The 20,792-nt window shown below is 40.6% G+C and overlaps 1 protein-coding gene across 4 annotated transcripts in view; it reads right to left on the reverse strand.

Annotated features, from left to right (window-relative positions):
- Window positions 1–1,916: 1,916 nt before the first annotated feature.
- Window positions 1,917–20,792, reverse strand: part of COG2 (component of oligomeric golgi complex 2) — a 56,738-nt gene continuing 37,862 nt past the window's right edge. Inside the window, exons 10-18 of one of the 4 annotated variants that reach the window (XM_014862652.3) lie at window positions 19,486–19,625; window positions 15,145–15,206; window positions 13,860–14,011; window positions 11,937–12,137; window positions 10,970–11,042; window positions 10,528–10,670; window positions 8,504–8,643; window positions 7,006–7,189; window positions 1,917–4,644 (exon numbers count right to left, since the gene is read on the reverse strand). In XM_014862652.3, the coding sequence (XP_014718138.1) occupies window positions 4,543–4,644; window positions 7,006–7,189; window positions 8,504–8,643; window positions 10,528–10,670; window positions 10,970–11,042; window positions 11,937–12,137; window positions 13,860–14,011; window positions 15,145–15,206; window positions 19,486–19,625 (1,197 nt within the window). In that variant the 3' untranslated portion in view covers window positions 1,917–4,542. Of the gene's footprint in view, window positions 4,645–7,005; window positions 7,190–8,503; window positions 8,644–10,527; window positions 10,674–10,969; window positions 11,043–11,936; window positions 12,138–13,859; window positions 14,012–15,144; window positions 15,207–19,485; window positions 19,626–20,792 lie in introns of all 4 variants that reach the window. The other 3 variants (XM_070491493.1, XM_044757689.2, XM_014862651.3) reach the window with 3 other exon arrangements.

Raw genomic sequence — 20,792 nt, forward strand, 5'->3', positions numbered from 1 at the left:
CTCCAGATCTTCCTATCCTGAGGCCTGGACACTCTCAACGCAGGATGCTGGGTGATCACATGACTTACCTTACTCATTTCCCTTCTCTCTGGGAGCCTATGCTTTTGTCATCTAATGTCTGAACAGAACAGTGTCTGAACAGTGCCATTTCATACGTTTGTCTCAGTTTTTAGCTGTTTCAGGTGGGAATATGTAAATCAGGTCTTCATTACTCCATCAAGCTGGATTATATAGAAACTTTAACAATCAAAATGCCGTCTCAAAGATTAATAATGCATTTTAGTTCAACATCATCGAGAGTTAAGAAAAGATGAGAATCATGATTGTTCTGAAATTCAATATGAAAGTGTAAACTAATTGAAACTAAGTGGAAGGTGAAGGTACTTTTAAAGTCAAATGAAAGTAGCACTTCCTTCACTCGGTACTGACAAACCTTTACTGCCATCCAACGTGACGCTTAGCGGCCAGTCAGGAGAGGCAGGGTCTTTTAAGGGCAACTGAGACTCCAGCAGCGCCAGAAATGTTTGCATGTCTCAAATGACAGTGTTTGCTTCACAGCTGCTGAAATTGAGGTATTATGAGGAAAGAGAGGACTGCCAACTGGGAAAGGTCTGCTTTTTCACCAGTGGTGAAACTTTCATCTGGAATGTTTGGTTGCTGATTAGGAGAGATCTCTCATATGTATTAAGATGCTATGAACAAAGAAAATAAACAGTGCCTTCAAATAAGAACCCCTAACAGATCTTGCTTGAGAGTCCGAACTTTATCACTGTTCTTGAGTTCTGAAACACGAACATAAGCATGAAGGTCTATGCATTCTCATTGATATAGTCATGTTAGTGCCAATTATTGCAATTACCAGAACTGCTGCTCTCCTTAAAGCAGAGCAACATCTAGCATCCAAAGGAAATCAGCATTAGAGTTCCTGAGGTACCCTGCTTTCATCCCACCATGAGAGGTATTAAGACATAGGGCAGCCTTTCCATAGGCAGGGCATGTGACTGTGCAGTGGGCAACTCCATATAGTAGTTCTAGGGAGGTGCAAGGAATTACTGATAAAGACCCCCAATAGGAGATTGAGGTGTATATCTAAAGAAGCTCCATAATCCATTTTCTTCTCTTCTATCTGGTCTCTTCGATCTGGACACACAGCTAGTTTCCAGCCTGTGTGGCTGAGCCCCAGACACCAGAGCGCGTGGAAGTGTGGTGTGCTCACACCCCTTCATGCTCTTGTCCATTCTGGTTGGCTGCAGCTAAGGGGCAGTAGACTGAATGGTGGCTCCCAAAAAGAAACGTCCACATCCTAACCCCCAGAATCTGTGCATGTGAGTTTATCTGAAAAAAGAATCTTTGCAAATGCAATTAAGTTAGTGATCTCAAGATGAGATCATCCTGGATTAACCAGGTGGGTCCTACATCCAACGACATGTGTTCTTCTAAAAGACAGAAGAGAAGACACAGAGAAGAGGAAAAAGCCATGTGAAGACAGATGCAGAGATTAGAGTTGCACTAACTTAAGCCAGGAAACACCTCAAGCCACAAGAAGCTGGGAAAGGCAAAGAAAGACTCTCTCCTACAGCCCTCAGAGGAAGCAGGGCCCTGCCGCCTGGACTCCTGCCTCCAGAACTGTGAGAGAATAAAACTGTTGTTTGAAGCCACCACACTGGTCGTAATTTGTTACAATAGCTTTAGGAAACTAAAATAGGAAGTCACCCCTGGGGGTGAAAGTGGAGGCCCCAGGATGGACATGGCAGTCTTGCAGTCAGCCCACGTCCTTGAGTGACTGCACAGAGCACCCCGACGGACCCTTTCACTGCCTCCCAAGCACTGTTGCATTACCTTGGCAAGAAATAAACTTCTCTGTGCTTGAGACTGTTTTTTGATTCTACACGTTACAAAGTAAAAATTATAGTTTTACAGTAAAAAAGTATTACTTCAACTTTATTCAATAATGATCCTCCAAAGCAAAGCTATTAAAACACATATTAGATAAAGGAGACATTCTGAGGAAGCCAGGGATGTGTGTTCTGGAACTTGCTTCTTACCTAAAGATTCTCGTTTTTTAAGCCTCGAAATAGATATTATGACATCACGGATGTCGCTATTGTGAATCAAGCTCAGAAACATGGTGTTACTGAATCGAGGCTGAGTCTGGGGCTTGATAGGTGTCAAAGAAATTGACAACTTGGGTTCCAGTCCTGGATTCTTACCTTCTCTGTTCCAATGCTCACGTTAGGGAGGAAGAATTACCTAGCAGTGAATAAACTGGGCTCTGGAACTACCTTACCTGGATTTAACTTCCACTTATTAGTTATCTCAACTCCTTAATTTCTGTCTCAGTTTCCTTATCTGCAAAATGGGAAAAACAGTGCTGGAGCTGGAAGGGGCTAATCAATTGCATTAAATTGTATCCCTCCCAACCATGTTTTGAAACAAATGAAAGAGGCAAAGCAGCCAGCAATACAGGGACAACACCCTGAGTCTTTCATTGACTAAGGCTGGCTGGAGGGAGTAGCTCAGCCACGTGGTTACTGAGGTAGGTTTGTGCTGGGTCAAGCTAGTAAAGCTGGGACTATGCTTCCCCAAACTCCTTTCCAGGTACAGAGCATGGTCTGAGTTGGCCATGGGAGAATCTCTGGGTGATCTGGAAGGTGGAGCCACGCAGCATGTTCGGGCTCAGCACTCGAGCACAGGGCCAGGCACTGCTGCAGCTCACACACGTTATGCTGAGCAGCAGGCTCATCGACTAGCATGCGGCAGCAGCGCCCACTGGATCTCTTTCTTCAGCTTCCTCAAATCCTGAGCCATGTGCATGTGCAGCTTCAAGAAAGCACAACTTCTTCTGCAAGTCACTCCTTCACTGCACTTGGGAGTCTGGGGGCAGCAAGAGACAGATGCGGGTTCCATTCTCTCCCTGAGGGTACCAGTTTATCTCCACTGGTTCCAGCTCATCCTTGCTCTCTCCCACTTCACATCCATCTTTTCCTTCCGACCGCCCCCTGCTGCCTACAGGTCCAGCAACATACAAAGTCGCAACAGCCTTGTGCAGACTGGTGAGCCAGCTCCCACAGTTGAGTGAGGCCAAACCTCTATAATAAATCCCTTCTACTGTTTCGCTCACATGGTTGTTTCTCTGACCAACTTCCTAATATTAAACTGCAGAGATAGACACTTAGCCATGCAAAGACAGGGAATGCACTGCTAAAACTAGAGCATATGCTCTCCGCAGGGAGCACAGAAAGGCCCAGAACACCACTCTCTGGAGGTCCCTCACCTGAACACAGAGTGGGAGCTGCCTCACAGCTGTGAGAGCTGGGAGGCTGCACAGGAGCTCCTGGTACCCCACACACTGCTGCTCTCAATGCTTTCGCTGGGGTCCCTCTTTCATACTCCCTCTTATTTCTCTAGCTCTGCACCTCATCACCATGCTAAAAAAAACTCATTCCTGCTAACTCCCAGATCTGCTTTCTTAATTCCCTATCACTTATTCTTTTCCTTTCTCTCCCTAGAGCTAACCTTTAAAGAAAGAAGAGACTGTGATGCAAAGAAATGCAAAGCTAGAGGAACAAGCACACATGTGCCTTCAGATCATTGTTAAGCTAAAGGGGCAGATACCACAGCTAAGCACAAATGCTCTACATGCATGTGTAAGTATGCAAGTTAACAAACCAACCACATGCTTTTAATACCTCTTTCCAATATTCCCAACTCTTTCTCCTCCCTACATCCAGGACGATTTTGCCAGGAAAGGCGGGGCCTGGACTTCTATGAGAAGGTGCATTTGTTATCCTCTCATGGAGCAGAACTTCCACACATCTAAAGGGAGGTTCCATGACAGACAGGATCCTTCCAAGAGGTATGAGAGAGAGACATGTGCCCAAAGGAAACGTGTCAGCACAGGGCACAAGCGAGGAGTCTTTAACTTGTGCTGAATTCACACATAAAAGGTACACATGCTCTTGGCAGACACTTCTTTTATTTGGAAAATAAATCTTCCCTACTGGTTCTAGCTCCTGACAGAGGTCTGAGTGATGAGCAAGATCAGAAGGACTGTTCTTGAATACCTGGAGAGAGAATGGAGAACCACCACTTACAGCCTCTTTCAGAAAGTGAATAAATGCACCGTAATTTCCCCTCGGAGAGGAGTGTTTCCACAAAATACGGTCTCTCCAGTGCAGTTAACTGCCTCTAGCTTCAGGACCAGGGAGACAACTTGTTATATTCATACATATAGATTTATTCTAATCATATTTTAGAAATCAGCTCTTCCTAAGATTTACAATAAAAATAAAATAATTTGCTCTGTAAACTACAGTAGAAAGTTTCAGATGTCTTAAAAACTAATTCCATACAATGGAAAAAGGCTTCTGTATTCTTTTGGGTGAGAGAAAACCCAAATATGCTGAGAGAGCTGCATTGGCATGTTCCTGGAGATGAGTGGAAGCACTTCTTTGCTGCAGAGGCCAGTAAGAGGACAGAGCCACTTTCTTCCCTCTGGGCCCCAGTCCAACTTTCCTCTCCTCTCGGGCTTGTCCCAGATGCTTAAGGCTGTTCTGCTGTTGCCTGGTCCTTGGCAGTGACAACAAGCTCTGTGAGTGCTACAAAGCTTTTTATGTCCTTTGTTTGCAGGCCCATCTTTTGTATCTGCAAAGGCCATGAGAATGAACCAAGTTACTGTGATTTAAGCTGAATGTGGAAAAAATACCCTTATAACATACATATATATCCATCACCACCCTCTACTAAATCAGAAAAAGACAGTTCCCTAAAGACTAGTAGAATATTTTTTCTTTAGAGCAAAGGATTTCCTTATTGTAAAACTTTAATTTGGGGCCAAACACTTAGCATTCTAAGGAGCCAGTATGTTAATTTATCTCAGTCCATCAAATCAGGATCTTACCAGGATAAGAGCCTCTTTTGTGGAGTGAAAAGAAAATTCACACTAAAAAAAATAATAAAGTGAACTATTTTTTTCTTTCTTTTTTTTTTTTTTGGTGAGGAAGATGTGCCCTGAGCTAACATCTGTGCCAATTGCCTCCACTTTGTATATGGGATGCCTCCACAGCATGGCTGACAGGTGGAGCAAACCTGTGACCAGGATCTGAACCCATGAACCTGGGCTGCCGAAGCGGAGTGCACAGAACTTTAACCAGTCAGCCACGGGGCCGGCCCTGTGAACTAATTTTTTAAGCGAAGAATTTTCAAAAAAGGATTGTTCTGAGCTCTTAATTTCTTAACATGTCATCTACAACTTTTCTTAGAATTTGATGAACTGGAAACACTTTGGCTTAGCAACTACCATGGATTATTTTGGCAACAGAGACATGGTACACCATGTTCCCTCTTTTGTTTAACAACAACCACACACACGCACATGCACATACACATGCATGCACAGGAAGATCTTGGAAAAATCTACACCAAGTATTTAGCATTTGCTGGTGTGCTCTGGGGACCGGGATGGAGGAGGATCTTGTCTTTTTCTTTTCCCCGTCTTCCCTCCCATCCTTTCCTTTCTTTTCTTTTGCTTATTTTTTCTTCATGATCTATAACAAACTTACTTTCTTTGAGGAACATTAGCCCTGAGCTAACATCTGCCACCAGTCCTCCTCTTTTGCTGAGGAAGAGTGGCCCTGAGCTAACATCCGTGCCCATCTTCCTCTACTTTATATGTGGGACACTGCCACAGCCTGGCTTGACAAGCAATGCATACGTTTGCACCCGGGATCCGAACCAGTGAACCCCGGGCCACTGAAGCAGATACATGTGAACTTAACCACTGCACCACCAGCCTAGCCCCTATAACAAACTTTCTTGCTTGTGAAAAGTTTTTAAGTTTCTTTTGTGAAACAAAGAAACAGACAAGGGACTTCTGCCAGGATATATCTCTAAATTCACCTCAAAGCAGAAAAATTTTAATTTTCAGTGGTGACTCTGATGTGTAAAAGACAGTCCTTACTGGGCTAGAAAACCAAGCATCTTCTAACGGGAATTTTATAATTTCACTTCTTTTTCCTAGCAAAAAGGTCTTCCTTGAGGATGTACTGCTATACAGTAAACATACAGTTTAGAAAGCCAGTCTCTGAACATCTAAAAGTTTTACGATACTTGAGAAAGTCACCTCGGTGAGAAAGGCCTTGCATGTAATCCCTATCTGCCTCCTACTTACATTAACATACATTGATATTCATCCACATGTCATGACTCTAAGATCTATGTTTTACAGAAAACCTATTAAACCCAGGCAAGGAAGCAAAGAAGTTGTGCTCAGATGATTTCTCAAGTACCACACTGAGAAATCAGTGGGCTAATGCTTTTCTAGCAATTTTAAGCCAAATTAACAAATATTTGAAAGCAGCCTAATTTGGCATGGACTACAAATCAGGCACTCTCCAGGGAGTGCACCAAAAGGACACCATCTCTGTCTGTGAGCTCACATTCCAGTAGGCTTTGTGAACAAATGCACCAGTGAACCAAGCTGATGTCAACTGCACCAAAGATCAATTCATCAAAGTTCAAAAAGTCAGTTTTCAGTATTCTTCTATCCTTTCTTTTTCCTAATTCCTAGATGCAAATCCTTGACCTTCAAAAGCATTTTGATGGGGCCAGCCCAGTGGCGCAGCAGTTAAGTGTGCACATTCCACTTCAGTGGCCCAGGGTTCACCGGTTCTGATGGATCCCGGGTTCAGCCATGGCACCGCTTGGCAAGCCATGCTGCAGCAGGCGTCCCACATATAAAGTGGAGGAAGATGGGCACGGATGATAGCTCAGGGCCAGTCTTCCTCAGCAAAAAGAGGAGGATTGGCAGCAGATGTTAGCTCAGGGATAATCTTCCTTAAAAAGAAAAAAGTATTTTGAGGCCCTGATACCTTTTTCGAGCACCTAGGGAATGGACTCCCTAGACCCGCAGCAGCAGCTCAGGGCTCACGTGAGCCACCAGGAGACTGCCGAGCCCTCAGAATGCAGTTTCAGACTCACTGGAACTGTGAACAGCTCAGGGGTTACCTGCTCTCCTAAGTATTCAACATCCAGGGCCAACTGCAGCCTGATTTTGTCATCGTCACTCATGCCGCTGCCACTGGAACCAACAGGGTTGGCAGGAGTGGTTTTTCTGGCTTGTTTTAGCCTTTTCAGGCTCTCCTCCATTTTCTTCACAGAGTTCAGGACATCCGACACAGTTTCATAGTACCTTGAGCACAAACCACATTTACTGGTGAAACAGAGCCATTTATATATAATACCAAATAGACTAACTGGCTTTGTGTACCAAAAAGACTTTTTAAGATAAAAATTCATTTCCAATAAAAAAATCAACCATAGTAAATATCTAATGTTTCTTAAAATAGAGTCTTGACTCTCTAGCACTGCATTCCCTCAGAACTTAAGAAATATGTACATCGATTTTGTTTAAAATTTTGTCCTAAACACTAAGAAAATCACAGGCCAAACTGTCTTTCTTATATCAAGGGTGAACATCTGTAGCTCATTCCCCAAATACAAGTAACAAATTCATTTACAATTAGTTCTAGAAACAGTTCATCTTTTAAAGAGTAAAGGAATTTCAAAATTTTAAATAAAACTGCCTTCAAAATATAATTATATATTACATTAATATTATAACTATATTCCAAATTACAAATGAGTTACTTTTCGAAACTTTGTTTACAAGATGGTTACTTGGCATTTGGAATACATTTGCCCACAAAAACAATATTATTATTCATTGTTATGTTCTAAATAAACCCACAAATGTACTTAAGTCATAAGTAATTGAAATAAATAAAATACTATTGCAAAATTAATAAGTAAAATTCAACAATAATAAAGAATAATAAACTTTCTGACATAACTCAATGCTGGCATTTGAGCAAAGTAGATTGAACTGGAAATGAAGAGACATTCAACCACAGTGATTCTGAAGACCTCCTCTATTTTCAAGGATTTTAGGGTGTTAGACACTGATCCTTTATGAGTTGTAATTACACTTCAAAATAGGTTTTCTCTTCCTTCATTACAATGCTCTCACCAATGTAAGTCCTTTGGTTATCTGGCATGATTAGAGTCATTTTGGACTGAAAGAGCTGAGGAGAGAAAAAAACCTTAAAGGGAAAAATGTGCCTGGATTTGTACAATGATGCCTGCATGAAATGGCGTTAAGGAAAGTAGAAGGCAGCCAGGACGAGGGGAGTGTGGAATGTGCCTGGACCCCCAGAAGGTACATGGCATGGGAGATGCCAGAGCCAGTGTGAGCCCCGGTCAGCATGACCATAGTCCAGCTACAGGCAGGCGGCCCAAAGAGCCTTGGGTGTGGTAAATAGGCCAAGACCAGCTCACTGTCAACACAAATGGCAAGGGACCGAGCATCTACACCCTGACTTGTCCAGCAATAAAGCGCCTTAATGTTCTTCCCACCCTATCTGTAAGTGACCAGTGATGGTCTTAGTGATGTCTGACTCAGGGCTTTTCTAAGAAAGTCTGGATTATCTACTTTTAAGTTACTTACTTATGAGTGCTCGCAGAGAGCGCACCTTCTAACCACTGACGAATTCTTGCTTGTTTGAGCTTATCCTTGTGCCCACTCTGAAGCTGGTAAAATGGCCTCAGAGCACTGTCCACATAAGAGGAAGCTGTAGTTGGCACCTCCTGGCATAATGTTGGCAGAGGTTATAGATGCAGAGAAAAAAATAAAAGAAAGTAAGTTACTTAAACTTCAAATGCAAAAGGATACTACCAATGTACCAGTTTTGAGACATGTACCACCTCCATCCCTCCTAAAAAGTAACAATAATGTTGTGTACAGAAAAGCACCAGGAGAACAGGAGGGAGTCAAGAAGAGTAAGCAAGGGAAGATGTTGGGAGCCCAACTGGATTCAGGTGCTGGGCCAACTCCAACAGCCAGTTACCTATGAGGCTGCTTCCCGTAATTTCACATCCATACTAATCACAGGGCGATCTCATTAAATTCTGGCTCTGATGCGGTGTGTACATATGGGAGGGTCAGGGGTCGGGGGCTGAGTTTTGAGATTGTGCATTTCTAAAAAGCTCCCACCAGATGATGCTAATCCTGCTGGTCAACAGACCACCATTTGAGAAGCAAGGATCTAGAGTGAATAATTTAACTTTTCTTAATTTTGGTTTCCTCATCTGTGAATAAAGGACACTAGCACCCACTTCCTAGGAGGACTACTGAGTGTTCTGTAAAGTTTTTAGCACAGTGTCTGATCCAAAATGCAAGCACTCAGTAATATAACATCCTATGGAATAGAAAGGGAAAGTTGGTAGATTACCAAAAGAAAAATAATGTATTCAGCAATATAAAACAGGTCTCTCTCTCCCACTTCCAAGTGGGAGCTTCAAGTCAGACTAGAAAGAGAAAATTAGGTGATAAGGTATTCTTGCTAGAACTGGTAATTCTATCACATGTCCCACATTTTAAAATGAAAAGGAGAGCAGCCACAGAGGAGATTAGCTCAGTCTTAGTTCAGCAATGAAGAGCCACTCACTGCATCCACGTGTCAGATGGGAAGAATAACACAAACAGCAAACGAGGCCCCCACACTTAGCACTCAACAAAGAGGCTGGCCCTAAACCAGGTGTGTTTGTAAGAACCCCAGGGATATTCCAAAGCAGCACAATGTCTTAGGAGAGTTTCACAGTTCCTGAGAACAATTTCAGTAGTAAACTGTCTAAAATCCAACTCTATACTGAGAAAAAAAGAAAATTAAGTGAGATCTAGCAAGAATGAAATGAGCATAAGTGCATGAAAATGAGAGTTCAATAGGGAAAACTAAAACACTGGTAAAAACAAATCGCCATACCATAAAATGAGAAAACAGAAGAATTTGACTTCAAATCAGTGTTTGCATAATTTTTCACCTCATAAATGGATTTAGCATTTCTTTTTTTTTTTTTTAAGATTTTATTTTTCCTTTTTCTCCCAAAGTCCCCCGGTACATAGTTGTATATTTTAGTTGTTGGTCCTTCTAGTTGTGGCATGTGGGATGCCGCCTCAGCATGGCTTGATGAGCGTTGCCATGTCCACGTCTAGGATTTGAACTGGCAAAACCCTGGGCTGCCCGAAGCAGAGCGTGAGAACTTAACCACTCAGACATAGGGCTGGCCCCGATTGAACATGTCTTAATGTAACCTTTCAAATCTTATCCAGTAAAAAGAACAGGTGCTTCCAATGACAATATTAAGGGATCATAGTAAATTTAGATTTTTTTCAAAATATGAAGACAAATTACAGGACTTACAAATATTTTATTAAACTGCTTTCTTTTGAAAATACTGTCTTTCCTTAAAGTCAAAAGAATCCAGAAAAAGTCCATACTCCCCAAGTCCCCCTATCTAAGTGATGCCTGACTGCCCTTCTCACAAATATTATTGCTTTGACTGGGACAGATGACGTCTGTCTGAGGTGACCCCCAGCAACTTATTTCTGTCTCAGTCAATCACCCCTCCCTCTTTCACTTTCCTAAAACATCCCTCCCCACTCTAAAATTCTTTTCAATGAAGGGTGCTGACCTTATTGGTTCTTCGGTAAAGCCGAGGAACCTCCAGGGCACTTTTCAGGTAACTCAAGCAAGACTCACTCAAGTCCTGGATGATCCTGTTGCTCAAGGAAGGCAGACAGGCTGACAGAGACAGCTGGGAGTCCTCCAGGGCTGCTGCTGAGACAGGAAGGTTATGCTCAATCACTGTTTAGGCCCAGATGCGAATTTTATCTTAAATACTGTCATAAGTATTTAGATAGTGTACTACAATAAATCAAATCAAATCAAATTATGAGAATTAAACAAAATATCTCATTTAGGGAAGTTATAATCACAGAACAGAATATAGAAACAACCAAGGATTTACAACTAGAGAAGAAAACGGTAGTTTAAATATATCCTACAGTCTCTAAAATTTTATTTTAAATTATTTCTTATTCAAAGATTTGCTGAGTCGAAAGAATCGCTTTTACCTGAGATGGAAGAAAAATTCTTAAAGCCAATCATTTCAAGTTTTGCCTTGACTGTTTCCAAGAGTTCTGGAAGCTGAAATAAATATGCACTTTATACATCAGTCACGTTTTATAAATCAAAGGAAGAGATAACTTTATTTGCATCTAAAACTCTAGAATACTACTAATGAATGATGAAACTAAACTCAGTACTTTCAGGAATTTTCATCAGAAGAAAGCAAAATTCTTAATGCTTTCACTACACAAGAATCCAACAACATGGGAAACAGCACAGTTTCAGGGCTATTAACCCATCCAGAGAACAAGTAAAATCATTTTCTATTCTGTGGCTTTTCTCAGTACCAAAAAAGCTCACGATAAAGACCATAATTTTTGCTCAAAACATACATTGTTTGTTCAAGCACCACAAAATATGTAAACCCGAGGAAAGCAGAATTATGTATCAGAGCACTTAAACACAAATTCACCCCACAAAGTTCTCTTAATGGTAAAAGCAAAAACATGGGACCCAAACAGAGAAAACTGAACAAGTTTTAATAGTTCAGCACTTTCAAAGTATAGCTGAAAATTAAATGTTACCAGAAAATATTTGGGTAAGTGAATTAGAAATAATTAAAATCCGACTAACTAGAGATGGTGCCTGCACAAAGTTGAGCTAACGAAAAAAAAAAGTGGAGCATGGCTTGCTCTGAGCTTGTAACATCACTACTGAAACAGAAACAGAGGCTCCAGGTTAACACAATAAGAGACTAGACTGGTAAGCAAGGAGGAAGAGAGCACACCTGTCAGGGAAAGCTGGAGAGACACCAAGAAGGGGAGAGGAATGAGATGTTCATCTTGCTTCCTTGGGCCCCACAATTCTAAGTCCCATGAAGCCAGATGGTGTCATACCTTTGCACATATTACTTTCTGTGAAAACACTGAACTGAGCACTTAGACACAGGCTTCTTCTGGGACACAGATTTACCTGCTCCTGAAGCTTGTCCAGGTCTGCAACCACATATACAAGTTGAATACTGGAAATGGAAACTACAGGCTTTGTTTCAGAAGGACCACTTCCTTGGTCTTCACTGAAGTTTCCTTGGGTAATGGAAGGGTCTTTGTTACTGGTTACCAAAGGCTTTTTAGTATCCTTGGCACTTTCATTAGAGATGGGCCTGAGTAAAAGCTGAAAAAGGATTTCAATGATTAAATACTTTTCCACTAGCAAGATACATGAGCATTTATATATGTGGGTCAACAACTCATCATTAAATGCTAGCTGCACAAATTATTCAGTTTATGTTTACTAAAGAAAGAAATCATATCATCTCTCTCCAGGCAGGTGTGAAGAACTAAGAGAGGTGTGAAGGAACAAACTACAACTCCATGTACATTTACCCTCCTTGAACTCACATCTAATTTCTGGTGATAAAAAGTAACAGGCAAAAATAAAACAACAGGTCTATAAAGCAAAAGAAAACTAATTTCTGGAACGTCACAGGTTTTTAAAAATTAATTAACTATATTAGGCAAATAATTTACTGAATAGACTTAATATTATAATAAGGATAAACAATCAAAATCCAAACCTTGTTATGCCTCAAATAATACAAACGAAAGTGTTATTTGCGTAATTTATTGTTACAAGGGAAAAACACTAGCATCAAGAAAAGAATAGAATAATGACTATTCAAGGCAAAATAACTTATTAAAGATAGAAGAAAAAGAATTACTAGCTAGCAAGAATGCGTGATTTAGCAGGCTCAGGCCTAATAAAAATCATACCAACCCCACTGTGTCCCAGGAATCACAGTGGTCTCCAGCAACAGCTGGATGGACCAGGATGCTCTGCTAACACCCTTCCAAGAGGAGGGAAGGCAAAAGAGAAAGAGGAAACTAACTCCCACTGACCTCCCATTATTTGCCAGGCACTTCAGTCAACAGTTTCTCAATCAACAAATCTCTCTCTACCCCTCATGACAACTAGGTATAGAGGCTGTTTTCCTGTTTTACAGATGAAGAATCTGAGACTCAGAGAACTAATTTCCCCAAGGCCATAAGATAAAAAAGTGGCAGAGCCAAGATCTGATTTTGTCTGATTCAAAGCCTGTGCTTTTTCTATTAAAACACTCTGCAGGAAGACAATCAGTTCCCTCCCTACTCCAGTTAACAAAGATTGTATTCCTTTCAATGGATGATATCTTCATGTTGTCTTTTCTTAAAACTTACACACATCTCATTTTCATACTCATCGTACAGCAATGACCAGGGTGCATGTCTGTCTGTCACCTGAGACTGTACACGGAGGAAAGGCATCTCTGAGACCTAGATGCTGGTGCAGGACCTGGTAGAGGCTGGGTGCTCAGTACTGAACTGCACAAACAATCCTATGGCTTTGTGCACAATATCTAATAATCATCATAGGCATGTGGACATTTAATATATTCAACTACTTGAAAAGTGAAAAAGTAGAATACTCTGAAAAGAAAGGTTAATTAATTCTACTACCTTTTAATCTTGATCATATGATTTTTTTAATTAGCTAAATATTAACTATTAAAATATATCTTTTTGTTTCTAATCATTTTCATTAAAATGAGCATCTTTGTTTTAATTTGGAGGCACCTCAAAGTTTCTGGTTTTGAGAAGGGAAGAAGAATGTGTCAGTGTGGTGCTTTTCAACAAGACAAAGCACTGACTAGGTGATAAGACCCACCCCTAAAGGTAACTCTTGCGAGAATAAAAAGGAAACACACAAAAAGAGCTGGATACAAACAAGAGAAGTTAGCCTACTGCTCTCCTCTGAATTCACCTCTCGTGACAACATGGCCTTTTAAAATCTTAGTGCATTTATCTTAATGTATCTTTAATTCTTATCAGTCATGATTACAGATGAGCCAGCCCTCACCTCATTGACAAACATGGAGTACCGGGCTAAAATCTGCAGTGTGAGTCTCCACAGATGATGTACCAGCAACGGTAGGAACAGCTCATCTGACCAACACCTCTGAAGGCTGCTCCATGTTCTATGAGAAGCCAAAAGGCAATACGAACTTCCAGCTAGAGAAGAAAACATACATTTAAGGAATCTCAGTCAACTAAGGGCTAAAATGTAATATTTTCAATGTTTAATTTAAGAGCGAAGCAAGCAGCAATCTGAAGAAGTATATGTAGTGAGTAAAGCTGCTAGTGGAGGCATCATGGATGACCAAGTGGCCATAACCCATGTTACTACAACATCTCTCATGGCAAAGGCATTTTCTAATTTTATGATTCCACCTCCTAGGCATTTAATAAATATTAAACATATATAGCATTCAGAAATAGTTTGTTAATACGTACTTGATGCCAAGTCAACAAACACAAGCTGGAGTGGCAGTCACTTGCAAGAGTTTAAACTTTAGTTTTGAATTTGTCCTGTTTCATTTGTCTACTCTTCTCTTCCCCTACCTGAACATACTACTTATACATAGGAAGTCAATTACATATGACCATTTTCAGCAAAGACAGATGAAAACTTAACTTTGAGGCTAAAACAGGGTGGTTCAGATTGACTTGGCTGCATGTAAGGAAGCAGAAATTTAAGTGGAACAGCCTAGAGACCTACATGGCTATAGAAACAGCCATATGTTATGTGAATGGCCACTGGGAATGACTACAACATAACAGCAGATTAATGAGGCTGTGAGGAATGCAAACATGTCTGGGAAGTCTGCATACCAACCACTGTCACCTGCCCAGTGTCCCAGGACTGAGGCAAACAGCTCTGGAGGCCTGGGGCACAAGCCTTAACTGTAAGTCATCCCCTGGGAGAGAAGGCCATCCTGACCCTTTACCTCAGCCTGGGAGGAAAGCAGATCAGAGCCAGTTTGCTGTAAAAAGGGCTGATCACAAAGCACACCATGGGATATATCCACTTGACATGTTATATTCAGGAATGAAAATGAGGTCTGCTTCCTATATTCTCAAAGCATCCTTTTTATTATCTCTATAAAGCAAGATGCTCTATAAACCAAAACAAATAATTTATTTTTGCCTCTTTAGAAAAAAGAAGTTAAACTAAGTCTTTAAGGTATAACTCACTATAAGATAGGAAGAGGTGAAAGTACCCTAGGGGTATTAAGGTCTAGATGACTTGAGCTTAATTAACTCATTTAGCGACATCCTGTCATTTATCACTTTCAGGAAGTTACCTGGAGCATCTTCCAGTACATCTGTAAGTGAAGCTTCTAAGGATCCCGCTATTTCTCTAAATCTGAGATAAAAAACAAGAATGCAAATTAGCATTGACAAGTGTTAGATGCCTTTCCATGTCCATTCTTCCTTCTTCCTAAGTAACAGGAAGGCCCCCACCAGCTTGTTGTTAAGTCCAATGCTCTTAGAGATGGCCAACCAGCCGTGGAATGCCAATTCTCCCAGACTTACTAAGCAAGACAAAAAACTTATCTTGATTAAGCCATTGTTATTTAGGGTTTCTCTGTTATTTGGAGCTGATCTGAATCACAACTAACTCCTTGTTTAAACAAACTGCCCATCAAGAAGTTGTTTCTGGCTAGCCCCACATGGCTAGGATCGTCTCATCATCTCATGGCCGAAGACTACGGTTTCTCCAATCCATCTATATCAGCATTATCACAGGAAAGTAAATGTCCCCAAACTAACAAATGGGAAAGTTGTATTCTGTATTTTTGTTTGCAACTTGAGAAAAATCACTGACAGCAGCCAGTTAAAACTAGAACAACTCGTTACTCGGTGCTCTTTGAATTCCCGCTGGGCCTTCCTCATGCTGACATAGTACTGGCCCGCCATAGTGCTGCTCAGCATCTGCACCACTGCTTCTTACATGAGTTTTCTTTTTTTTTCCTGTTGACAGCTGGCTCACCTGGCATCTCAGATCATTCTGTCCTAGACTTCTGTTTTAATAACAGATAGGTATATATTTTTATGACTTTGTGAAATGAAACTGTTTATATACATATATAGAGAGTTTTTAAACTAGCTGCTTATGTAGTATTGTTTCCCAACTATATAACTCTTCCATTTTCATCCCTTGTATACCAGCACACTCTTGTCCCCTGCTAGTTCCCTTGCTAGCAATAAATTCTGACATGCTTAAGAACAATTTACCTAATCGATAATTTTAGTTTTTTGACAGCACATATGTGTTGTTTAAAGGAAGTTCAGAGATTGAGCTTATGGAAATTGTCTGAAGAGTAAAAAGGACAGCACTTCAGACAAACAAATAGCAACTCTGCCCTCAACAAGAGCACAACATGGCTGAGAGGTGAAGACTGGAAGCCTGCCCTGGACCGTTAGAGCTGGCTGGTTTCCTGCAGCTTCCTGTATGCTACATGGAAGGAAAGGAACTCTCTGATGGCCTAGGGAAGTTTGCAAAAGTGTAGTCTCTCCAAGATGCAACTGAGAGGCACAGAGGGAACAAGTGACTGATAGAAAAGTGGGACAAGAGAAGACAGCACTGGAGACTGACCCAAGGACAGCAGCAAAAGGAAGCAGTTTCCCTGAGCACAAGGAAGAGAAGAGAGAAGGGACTCCTCTACAGCTGCGAGAGCAAACCAGCACTAGATCTCAACCTCACACCCCTAATTCCACCCTTTTTCAAAATTTATACAAAATATAGGAAGTAACCTCCAACACAGAAAAGGCCTGAAGGTTAACACAGCATTGTATATAACAGAGAAAAACTGGAAGCAACCCAAAAGGCCCCAAGTAAGGAAATGGTGACATAGTAAATGCTGGCATATTCATCCTAGAATGCAGTGTGAAAAGCAGTCAGCTTGAAGCTATACAGCAATGAGGAAGAATAGGTATAACTTAGTAAGTACAACACAGATATAAAATTATATGTGCATTTATGATAATTCTGAAAAACATACAAATGAAAAGTACAAGAACTAAATGCAGCAGACCCCTGGTCCTGGTGTACTTCAAGGATGCTGTGACTGTGTGCAGGCATGGGGAAAGATCCATGAAAGCCAAACTGCCTATATCACTTGGCACAATTCTGCCTCTCTACCAGGAGCCCAGCACCAGCCCCTCAGGTGGCTGTACTGGGCAATAACTCTGGGAGTGAAGTGATAGGTCATATTTCCTCTTGGAAAATGGCAAAAAGTGAGAGAAGGTACTTTGGTGAAACTTGAAAAGCTGTGCTGTGGTTCTCACATGTACATGGAATATTATTCTACTCTGGATAGGATATTTGTAAGGAAGGCAACGTCAAATACAAACATTTCTCAATTCTTAAATTGGGGTTTGGAGAAGCTCTCTAAGACATATTCCTCCATGCATGCCACATGTCTACAAAATACAAAAGTACTCATAAAAAAATAAAAATGGTAATAAGAAGAGTTATGGGCAGTGCTTTCTCTGCTGTGTAGTGGCAGAAACCCTGTAGGGCACAGCTCCACTTTGTATAGATGCACACCTGAGGAGGGCGGGGTGTGGAGGAAAGCACGTCAATACTGTATAGATTCTGTCATAAAGGAGCAGAAAGTACTCATTCAGAAAGTACTGAATATAAGACATATAGTACAGACATGTGGATGTTCTGGGAGTATATAACAATCTAGAAAGATTTCAATTAAAAAAAACCTAAAGCTTAGCCTTTGGCATGTGAGGGGCTAACACCACAGTTTCCAGGAAGCCACTGATTCACCACAATTTGAGACCATTTTGGTCACATCTCCATTTATTTGGTTCCTATAAGAAACTGAGTCCTAAACCTACTTTCCAATACTTCTATAAGAACAAACAAAATGTAGACATAGTAGGCTATCAGAACAGTGAGGGGATACAGATGTGTTCACAGAATGGTGGTGGTGGTGGGAGAGTGCTGCCTTCTTTCCTGAAGAAGACTGGGACGTAGGCATATAGTCAGATCCAGGAGCATAAGCCTGTTACTGAGAGTGCAATATTAATACTAACTTCTCAGAAACACTTCAAAACATTACCACCTCACTGGCTTTCAGGCTTACTGATATGAATCAGCTAACAATGCAACTCTGACCCTAATCTTGTTTGCAGAACTTCTTGTCATCCCTCAGAGTAAATAATCCAACACGTGATAAAAATCAATAGAACAGTCCCACAAAGTATTACCTTGAATTTATTATTTAAATGAAAAAACAAATGTACTGAAAATAAGTCCCACATTTTATAACTCAAACATAATTTCTAAAAAGTTCATAAATTTTAAATAGAATTTTCTCAAATTTGAATTATTTAAATTCAAATGAGCATTTGAATTTTAAGGCTAAAATCTGGTGATGGTCAAAAAATCTTCCAGGGAACTGGCTGAGTTTCAACATACTTTAAGGCTCAACGACCAGCTTTGAGAGAACCTGTAATGAGAAGAGAACCCGCTGAGGCGAGGCTGTGCCATCACTGTGGGGCTCAGCCTGGCAGAGCCAGAGTAGGGGCTGAAAGCAGCCCATGGGGGCTCCAGAAGGTGGGGCGACAGTACAAGCTTACTAAGCGTGAAGTCAAGGGATCTGGAGGAAACGATTAGGAAAGAAGAGTTTGGAGACAGCAGGCAGGAGCGTGTGATGTGAAGGCGGTAGATATTTAAAGCAATCTAACTCCAAACTTGGACTCCAAAAGAAATGACAGAATTTGAATATTATTTTTCTATTGCAGTCTTATACTGTAAAATGATACTTTACTATTTTAAACTCTGCTCATGAATCAAAGGCCTTCTTGCCCTGGCTTGATCTTTATTATTACATAGCAATTATTTCCAGTGAGTCAATGAATATCTTGGATGAACAAATTCTTAATTTCCTATTGAAAGACAATCTACATGACGATGTAACCTTGGAGAATTAAGCATAAAACACAGTATTATATGTGAAAGAGACATTGACATTCTGACAACTAACATTCTGACAACTGTGATTTCATTATCAAAAGATGATTACATACACTCTTAATCATGGCAAGCAATTATAATCAAGGTACCTAATTCTTAATAAATTTCCCTAATTTCTCCTCAGACTCTGAGGAAATGCTCTTTAAAGAGCATTTCAACTAAAATGTTCTAGTTCATGTCATTCTATGGAGGAACTTACCATGACCTTATTCAGGAGAATGTGCAAAAATGGATATAATCATCTATTTTTTAGTGAAACATATATTGTTAAGGGTTTATCCTAAATCCACTATTTGAGGAAGGTGATGAGAAAGGGAAAATGGAAAGAAGACTGCTATATAACTCCTACTTTCTCTACCTCTTCATGATGGACGAGAGAATTCATGGGAATGAAGCTGGGCTTGGAGTCGAGCTCATTCCAAGCACAGTGTTCTGAGCTCTCTAATTAACCCCACATAAAACTTATCTTTTTGTCATGCCAGCCAGAACTTTGGCAATCATGAAACTTCTTGTACATTTCCACTTTAAATTTTGTTTCCCAAAGCACAGTATAATTATTACAAAGGAGGGGCTAACAGGGGGTAACACCCTTAAGACCTATTCAAAGTCTATTTTAGAAAGGAGGAGGAGTGGTGAATAAATTACTGACCTTATTTGAAAATAAACATGCAAGTTCCACTTATTATTGAAGCTGTGATAGGCAGGATGCGCTCTTAATCTTTTTACACTGGCCTGTGATCCACATTGCCGTTCAAATGTTCTTACAAAATCCATACTTATGGTGTATTTCTAAAATATAAACAAACAGGTGGAATTTTCACTGTAAGCACACTAACCAGAACTGGGATATATAATGAAAACTGTAATCAAGATAAAGAAGGTCAACATGTTATAACCATAGTTTCTAGAGTTGATAGGGACCTTTAGGGATCCTCCCTCCAAGGTCACCAGCTAAAGATCAGGTAATGCCTGAAGTGGTTAGAGGCCATGCTCAAGGGCTCATGTGACGAGCCCATCTGGAAGCCCTGACATTTATTCTAAGTCCACTGCTCTTTAAATGACAGAACTCAGTAAACCCTCAGTTTGTATTTGTCTGAAAATAACTTTATTGCTTTTGTGTTTCAAAGGTAGTTTCGCTGGAAATAAAATTCTCTGTACCTTGAACATTGTCTTTGGCTTCTCTTATGAAATTAGGTGTTAATCTAATTGTTGTTCCTTTGTAGTTAATGCCTTTTATCTCTGGCTACATTTAAAATCTTCTCTGTGACTTTGATATGCTGTTTTGTTATGCTATGTCAGAACATCATATTCTTGGGCACCCCTAACTCCGTCCATTGGAATTGAAAGACATAGCAGATAGGTGGTATAATTTTCATTGCCTCTCCAGAAGAAGGAGAAGTAGAAAATTTTAAGAAAGAAAGAATCAAACCATGTTAGTAATTACATTATTTTTATAGACAAGACAGCACAACACTGACAGGGGATCTAATACCACCAGTAGAGCAGCAGTGAATACTAACTTAACATTTATCATCTCCACACTGAGCTTAAAACTGTATTATTTAACTTTACCAACAAAATTACTCTCCCAGGTAACTATTACTATTATCAACCCCCATTTAGCAGATGACGTTTCCTCTGCTGTTTAGGCTCAGAGAGAATATACACAAAAGACAAGACCAGGAAATAGAGAAAACAGAACACTGGTCAGTTAATAGAGAAGAGCTGCAGCTGCTGTAACACACACTCCTTTCTCTCATAGGTATTAATACCTGAGCCCTCAGGCTCTAGGGAGAACACTACTGGACTTTTCATCTACTTCTCCTTAGGCAGGGGTCAATTCCAGGTCACAAAACCCAGTAACATTTCTAAATATGCTGATGTCTGTGCTTATACAGGAATTTTAGTGCAGTAAAAATGACAGGTCTTAAAGATTTTTCAACTGGTTTAGAGCAA

This window comes from Equus asinus, chromosome 2 (genome assembly GCF_041296235.1).
Source record: "Equus asinus isolate D_3611 breed Donkey chromosome 2, EquAss-T2T_v2, whole genome shotgun sequence".
NCBI lineage: Eukaryota > Metazoa > Chordata > Mammalia > Perissodactyla > Equidae > Equus > Equus asinus.